General features: G+C 33.3%; 2 protein-coding genes across 2 annotated transcripts; one reads left to right on the top strand and one right to left on the bottom strand.

The window, feature by feature from the left end:
- Positions 1-1,366: 1,366 nt before the first annotated feature.
- LOC108369422 (uncharacterized) lies at positions 1,367-2,155 on the top strand. Its single transcript, XM_017624525.1, has 3 exons — positions 1,367-1,685; positions 1,779-1,934; positions 2,017-2,155. Exons 1-3 carry the CDS (start codon positions 1,439-1,441, stop codon positions 2,073-2,075), a joined length of 462 nt encoding a protein of 153 aa, XP_017480014.1. The 5' UTR covers positions 1,367-1,438; the 3' UTR covers positions 2,076-2,155.
- A 3,680-nt stretch (positions 2,156-5,835) lies between these two features.
- Positions 5,836-6,780, bottom strand: LOC108369423 (salivary glue protein Sgs-5-like). Its single transcript, XM_017624526.1, has 3 exons — positions 6,429-6,780; positions 6,170-6,352; positions 5,836-6,087 (listed from the first exon to the last, which is right to left on the bottom strand). Exons 1-3 carry the CDS (start codon positions 6,691-6,693, stop codon positions 6,053-6,055), a joined length of 483 nt encoding a protein of 160 aa, XP_017480015.1. The 5' UTR covers positions 6,694-6,780; the 3' UTR covers positions 5,836-6,052.
- Positions 6,781-8,693: the final 1,913 nt, after the last annotated feature.

Genomic DNA, 8,693 nt, shown 5'->3' on the forward strand with positions numbered 1-8,693 from the left:
AAGCAGTTTCGAGAATCCCGAAATTCTTTATTTTTTACACTGAGGAAATAGCAAGTACTTAGTACTTAATTAAGTCATAAGTACTAAGTGGTTTTGTATCTTGTATTTGGTGAAGACAATCTCTAAAAACTTTCGTATGAGGTATTTAGTGGTATGTACCAACCTATGTACATTATGGTGGTCCAAAATAAGTTTAGCCGGAATTTCAAGCTCTCGCCCTCTAGGATTGTTCTATATCGAAAAAAATATACCCTTATTTTTGTTATTTTGAAAGCTCTCAAAGTTTTCCATGTATTTTATATGGGGAAAAAAGAACTTTTCACAGAAATGGTATGGAATTCTTGAAAATCAATATTTTACGATCGGAAAACTCTGTTTCTCTTCAGGAGACTTTCAATAACAATACTCAATTATTTATTTAACCATTTTTTAATACTAAAGATGCCTTATTTATCTCCCCATTTCTGGGGGTTTTGGCGGACCTATAAAATATAGTTACTATGAAAAAATGGTTAAATAAATGATTGGGTATTATTATTGGGAATCTCCTGAAGAGAATCTCCGATCGAAAAATATTGATTCACAAGAATTCTATACCATTTCTACGAAAAGTGGTTTCTTCCCATATAAAATACATGGAAAACTTTGACCGCTTTGAGCGACCCGTATATATTTTTTGATTTCAAAATAACAAAAAAGGGGTATATGTTTTTCGGTATAGAACAATTCTAGGAAGTGCGAGCATCAAAATTCCGACTTTACTTTTTCACATACATTTTGGACCAGCCTAACGTACATACGTACATAAATATTTAGTATTCTACGGAACTGTGAGCGCGATGAATGAAACATGCGAAAAAGCACGGCCGGTGATTTTTGCAAAACGTTTTATTTTTTTTATGTTTATTATAATTTTAATTAGTCACAGTTTGTGTTTGAATACCCTACCAGATGTTTTGTGCTTTCTAGAATGACAGTAAAGATATGGGTATTTTTTTCTACTTTGCTCCTAATTTTACATACAATAACTATGTGTCAATATGAATATTGCCTTGATGTCTGGTAAATGTCTCGACCACCTCGTAACTGATAAAAACTTCGCTTCAGTGCTAAATGTTATAAAAAAAATATATATATTTGAATTTTCCAACCTAAGGCGCTTTAAGCAATCGCGTATCCCTTCTGTTGAAAGACTTTTAGCTTTGTTTCGTTCATTTATCCGCGGAAAATAAATATAAAGTTATTTTCGAAAACACATAACACATTAATATGAATGCCTCCCTGGTTCTCATAAGCTAAACAAGCTGCTCAGAATGGTGTAGGGTACATACGAGTGCATGTGTTCGTATAAATAGGAGTATGTAAATGCATAAGTACATTGCGAACAATTGGCGGAAGCAATTTATACAACTCAAATCAATAAGTGCAGTTTAAAAGTATGACTTCTGTTGGATTGACCTGTTTATTGTTGGCACTCTTAGCTGGGCTTTCGGCGCAAGTGGCGTCAGCTAATACAACAACTCCAACACCGCCACCGACATGTAGGCCAGGACTTATTGTGGATTGTGCTCCACAAATTGAGGATTTGGTATGGGCCAAAGATGAAAATAACGAATGTAGAACGATTTTAAATCCGTGTTTTTACGCCCAAGCCAACTGCGACCGCTCTCGTCAGAGGCGCCCATGTGAGTAGGCGGAAATTTGAGATAAGATTTCAGTATAATTAAAGACACATACATACATAATTACAAAAAAACATAACGATTTTCCTTGCTTAGTGCTTCAGAGGATATCGCAGACAGAATGTCAATCATTGTGTGTAAATGATTGCTCCAATGCGCCGAGGGAAACAATCTGTGCACATCGTGGTGGAAGATATTGCACCTTCCCCAGCCAATGCGAGTGGAGGAAGCATCTGTGTAATACCGGCGAATGTGCGTATTTTATCTACTTATTTGAGTATTTACATATTTCTCCATTAACTATGCCATTGTTTGTTTCTTTACTTGTTTACAGTCTGGTATCAAGAAGGCCCACTTCCTTGTGGACCAAATCCTGTTCCGTGCTTCCCTTAATGTTCTTGCTTTTTCACTCGACTGTAAAATTTAACTTACGCATGAAAATATAAGTACATACATATATGTACATACATATATCCCTAATTATTTTTAATACATACATGTTACATTAGGGTGCATAACCAAAAAAATTGCGATCTTTCCACAGAAATTATAAATTTTTTAATATTTTTAGACTTTTGCCAAAATATTTCGGAAAACATTAAGATTTACGTGAGCAAGACCGATTTGAAAATAGCTTCAAACTACTCACACTACTTTGGTTCGATGGATTAAATTTTTAAGCTAAACCTTCTATCATCTGAGGTGCTTTTTTAGAAAAAAATATTTAAAATTTTTTTTTCTATAAACAACTTGATTTCTTAACTTGAAATCTTAATTTTTGTCTAAATATATTTTGGAAATGGAGTTTTTTTATGAATAAAAAGAGTTTCTTAAAGAACTTTTTGAAAAAGTTCCCCCATATGACAGAACAGATTAAACTTAAAAAATCTGCATAAAAATATTTAAAAATCTTTTCAACGGAATCGTAATAATACGATTTCTGATGTGTTTTTTTTACTTTTTTCGAAGAATGATTTACAAAAAACTTGTATAACTGGGCCAAAACTATTCTATTTTAAGAAACGATTTTTATTAATAAAAAAATTCCATTTCTGAGGTATTTTCAAATCGGCCCAGCTCACGTAAATCTTAATTTTTTTGCCAATTATTTTGGTGGACGTCTTAAAATATAAATCCAATGGAAACACAGTACCGTTTTTTTTTGGTGAGGGGAGTGACGCAGTCTAATGTACATACATTGTACATGCAAATAATCACAAGTGTTTTGGTATTTATTTATAGAATCACTTACATGCGTGCAATTTTAGTGCATTCACCAGATGTCGTTATTGTAGTAATAGCCTGAAGTCATATATATTTTTTAACGACGTTACGACATCTTGTGAAAATATGTAAAGCACAGGTGGTATTCGGCGGAAAAAGTAAAATTTTTTTGAGCATTCAAAGTGATATTCGAATAAGAAAAATTCATTATAACTTTGTATGAAATTGGCAGTTTTATACAAAACCAGCAAATACCCGGCGTGCTTCACGGCGCCTTAAATGTTTTTGTGCTGTTTGATACCCGTATTGTAATACATATTTCATTTATTTTATCAATTTATTTTATAAAATTTTTCAAACAGGCGGCAGCCCCCCCCCTCCCCCCCCCTAAAAAATTTTTTGGACAGTAAACTTTCCTTATCCTCTCCAGTTTGATACCCATATTGCAGTATTCAATTTATCTTATCAATTCATTGTATTAAAATTTTCAAACAGGTGGCAACCTTCAACAAAAATATTTTTAGTTGTAAGCCTTCTCAAACCTCTTTCTTTTGACAGCCATATTGCATTATTGACTTTATCTTATCAATTTACTTACACTTTTGATGGCGCAGAAATATTCAAGTAGTACTAGTATAACGATGTATATCAACCCAATGCAGAGAAACAAGATGCCGCCTAAGAGAACCACGCTATGATCGGGCGCAATGCGAGCTACATACACACGAGTATATGGGATCGATATAGGGGACTGAATAGGTAAATATTCTCCATAATAACATAAGAAAGACCGAAATACGTGAGCGCGAAGAGCTTGAGATATTGGGAGACATGAAGAGATGTTGGAAGATAGGAAACACGACTACAAATTTTATTAGAAGGTTAAGCCATGAAAATTGTGGTAAATTAACCGGAATAAATCTATTCTTATTCAAAAGAGTCCAACGATCTCAAAACTGATTAGTAGTTTCAATAATGTATGCTCAGAAAGCCATTGAATTCGTTTAATTCGACGAATTCGATCTGACAGTTATTTATTGATAGCTTTCTTAATTTCTTTTTTTATGGATACTTTCAATTACTTTCAAAAAGTAACGCAAAGTGTCCTTCAAGGATCTACGAAAAGAAAAGCCCCGCATACTGGCGCCAAAAAGAGTGGTGGCCATGTTTATTTCACTAAACCAACTTTAGAAGAATTTAGAAATTACTGAATTAAAAATTTGGTATTTAGAGGTTCTTGAGTTTGCTCATTACAAATTTCAAATAAGGTTTTGCGAATTCAAAATGTAAAAACCTAATATGACGTCCGATATTTAAATAAATTATTGTCAAATGAAAAAATTTTATTGCGATATAGAACTCGAGATCAGTCAGCCTTAAAATCTAGTACGTTTAATTCTTGCGAAACTTTCAAAAATTCGTAAAATTCGTTACTAGCGTGTCTATCTATTTCATCTACCTATTTCATCAGTGTCTAAAAATCTAAGCAGTGATATTTTCAAACAATTTTCTTATTTTTAGAGAAATTGGCAGTCAATTTGACAGCCGTCAACTATCAAACTAAAAATTGTAATTATTTTTGAGCTTCTTCATTGGTTGGTAAATAATCGTTATTTTCTGAGTTTTACTCTTTGCTTAGAAAATAAAACTTAATTGTTGGGAGTTTGACATGCAAATGCACACAGATAATGACAAGATTAATATAAATGTAAAAATAAAGATTAGGATAACTATAAAAATGCTGGTGGTAACGGCAATGGTATTGGTAAAAGTAGTTGTAATGGGAGTAGTAATGGTAACGGTAATAGTAAAAGTTATGGTAATTGTAATGGTAAAGGTTATGATAATGGCAATGGATTTGGGAATGGTAATGGGAAAAGTAATGGCAATGGTCGGTCTCGCGTTTAAATTCGTATTCGTGTCCGTATTTGCATTCGTGTTCGTATTCGTTTCCACATATGTCTTCGTCGTCTTATTCGTACTAGGATTCGCCTTCGCCTTCGTTTTTTAATCGATTCCGTATTCGTATTTGCCTCGGTGTTCCTTTTTTTCTTCGTCTTCGTATTCTTCATTTTGGTTTTCGTATCATACGACTCACGTTTTCCTCTTTCTATTCGTCTTCTTATTCGCCTTCACACGCATGTTTGCTTTCGTTTACATACTTTGGCTACGCCATCGAAATCGTACTCGATTTGCCTTAGCATTAGTCCCATATTTACTTTTAATGATAAAAGGATAAATATTTATTTGACGATTTTTTAGCTCCTTATGAAAAACACCAGAAACTACTTTTGCTTTCTAAGCAAACAAATACATAAACAAACATGCATAAAAAAAATATTCCGACGAACTGATAACCTCCTCCTTTTGTGGAAGTCGGTTAAAAAACAAAGCCGACTTCTATGCTCCTATAAAAATTTAGGAACACTGTTAATTTCTTTATGATCCAATGATCGGTGCCAAATTAGTACGGCACCATACTTGAAATACCATCTTTCCGAGAAAAATTATCGGTATTATCGAAAATGGTTCACGTGGTCCAAAAATTTTTTTTTTACTACCTACTTAAAATAGTCTCAAACGTGTTAAATTTTAAAATAAAGGTCGCTTATTCCTTAATTTGATGGTACGTTATGTAGCCTTGTACCTTAAAACTAAGGAATAAGCTTTCTTTTTATTTAAAATTCGTCACATGTGAGACCATTTTAAGTAGGTCAGATTTTTTTTTGGTTAGGCCACATCTGCTCTCACGGCTTCATATATAAAACAAAAAAAAAAAACTTTTCAAATGAATTCATAACCTTCCCCCGTTTTCAAAGTTGGTTAAAAAACTTGTATTTCTCTTTTTTGAGCAATAAATAAAAAATCAGTAAATAATCATTAGATAGTATTATTTTTATAAAAGTTATAAAACTTAAGTTGCTCCTTTTATTATTTTTTTACATTTTTCATGTACTTACTCTTCAGTTTTATATTTTGCAATAAAAATAATTCGTGATTCGTCATGAATTTGTATAGGAATTCACTTTTGGTATACGATTATTTTTAATCAAAATAAATAATTAAATAAAATTCTTACAAGAGGTGAGAGAGTGTTTTCCAATCTTATTACTTGTCTTAATCCATGCGACATGATAGGATTTACTTCAAAAACAGGTACCATTCTGGACAGATACATATGCTATATAATAAGTATGAAAAAAGATTTCGTTTCATTCATTAACTCGTATCAAATATTCACACTAAATCAATTCGCCACAAACCTTTCGCATTCCAACAAGACCACTTGTCCAATTCGCATTGATTTTTAAATGTTAACATGCCATCATTTCGACCACCGCGCACAGTCACATAGGGAAAACTGGCACACACCGGTGCACTGGGCAAATTGTCACACACGTCCACACACTTTAGCTGGCATATTTGCTGTGAGGTTGCAACCAATCCTGAAGAAAGTAAATAAGTAGAAGTGAAAATGAAAGTTGAAAAAAAAGAAGTTTTGAAATGCAAAATCTTGCTCACTTGGCCTGCATTCATTCTGACGATGACAATTGACACTGGCAAAGATACAGTCGGTTTTGAAAAGCTTGCAAATGTCATCTACAATCGCCCATACAGGTGGGCCGCTGTAGTAGGGATCACAGCGGAAAGCTAAACTGCAGCGCTCTGGACATGCCAGCTTTAATTTGGCGGCCAAATCCTGTGGCCGTTGCGAATTGGCAATAACAGCGAATTGGCTTAGGAGTAGTAAAAACGCTGCGATAGCGGGGTTGCGGTAGGAGTGCATCTTTTTTTTTAAAGCAATTTATTTATATTTGTTTTTAATTTACGAAAAGCCCACAAGAAGATAAACTTATGAAGTACTTGGCCGGAGTTAATCAAACCACTAAAGTATATCATATTGCTGAAATAAAAAATAAGGTAACAATTCTTAGCGAAATCTTCACTGCACTTGATACGGAACAGGCCGAATGCCAAGCCAAGTGTTTTGGAGGTTGAAACAATACATACATCGCTTATATTTGCACAAATGGCACTTTTCGGAAGTGAAATACATGTACATTAGGGTGCCCATCGAAAATGTGTTTTTTTTTTGGAAATTTCAAGACCCTACCCCTTAATTTTATTAATTTTTATGAGAAATATTATTACCTATTTTATAGATTCTTGTAAAGGTCATTTAGAGGTCGCGATCTGTCGATTTAGGTCAGAAAATAAGATTTTGTAGATTTATGAGTTTTTGAATGACTATTTTTAATTCGATTTCAAAGATTGAATAAAAATTAAAATGTTACGTAATAATCTATTTTCGGACATGACTTGTTAGGTTTTTTTTCCTCTAAATGACCTTTAAAAAAAATCTATAAAAATAGGCAATAATATTTCTCATAAAAATGAATAAAATTAGGGGGTAGAGTCTTCAAATTAAAAACAAAAAAAAACATTTCCGATGAGCACCCTAATGTACATATACATATATTATATAAAATATGTATATTAAGGCGAGTTGCTATTCATAAAAAACGGCACCATTTCCATTGTTTTTCACTTCCACTTATTCCACTATTTCGTTTAAAGTATTGAAAAAAAATTTATTGAAAGCAAACTTCGTCGCCATACATACAGTAACTCAAATAAGTGTTCACGTGTTGATTTTATAATATTCNAAGTTGGCCACCAAGATCATGCGATTTGACGCCTTTAGACTATTTTTTGTGGGGCTACGTCAAGTCTAAAGTCTACAGAAATAAGCCAGCAACTATTCCAGCTTTGGAAGACAACATTTCCGAAGAAATTCGGGCTATTCCGGCCGAAATGCTCGAAAAAGTTGCCCAAAATTGGACTTTCCGAATGGACCACCTAAGACGCAGCCGCGGTCAACATTTAAATGAAATTATCTTCAAAAAGTAAATGTCATGGACCAATCTAACGTTTCAAATAAAGAACCGATGAGATTTTGCAAATTTTATGCGTTTTTTTTAAAAAAAAAGGTATCAAGCTCTTAAAAAATCACCCGTTATATTTCTAAAGTAAATTTTTTTTGTTATTTTGCTATAAAAATATTGTGCAAGTTTTAGACAAAATCCTATAGATCAAAGTTTTAAACTTTAAACAAAAAAATCAACGCGCTTTTTCCGCCGCTTGAAACTTGCACTTTATGAAAAAAAATTGTATTGGCTATAAAACCACACTTCCTAAAAAGTTGTAAAGATTTAAATTTAAAACACCGAAATTTCCATGAAAATTTGTTGAATTTTCCAAAATTTTTTAGAAAGTTTGAGTTAGGGAAGCGCCGGATAGAGATTTTGCCGGGTAACCGGATTCCGGTTCAAAACTCCTTTTTTTCTGGCGTCAATAAAGCTAAAAACTGGGTTCATGATGATCAACCAGTGGAATCATATGAAAAACGGCGAACTATATTGAAAGCTTCTATTGAAGAGCGAGCTCACCAGAATATTAGGCAATGCTTTGAGGAAATTGCCAACGGCTCTGATGCTTATTCCCAGTTTTTGTAGTGATGTGGATAGCCAAATGATGGGTAGACAAGGCAGAAACCGTACAAGAAAAAAGGCAGCGATTTAGAAATGGAGAAATATTTACAGCTACCCCTTATACCCAAACAAGAAGATCCTTTTATTTGGTGGAAGCATAGTCGCAAAGAATTTCCAAATTTGTTTTCACTGGAAATGAATTATCTCTGCACACCACCTTCCTCAGTAAACCCAATAGCAATAGGTTGTTGCCCGATAAATCGGAAATAGTTAACTTTATGTAATTACTAATTAG

The sequence above is a fragment of the Rhagoletis zephyria genome, unplaced genomic scaffold, assembly GCF_001687245.7.
Source record: "Rhagoletis zephyria isolate East Lansing unplaced genomic scaffold, Rhagoletis_zephyria_1.1 Rzeph_scaffold_03662, whole genome shotgun sequence".
Taxonomy (NCBI): domain Eukaryota; kingdom Metazoa; phylum Arthropoda; class Insecta; order Diptera; family Tephritidae; genus Rhagoletis; species Rhagoletis zephyria.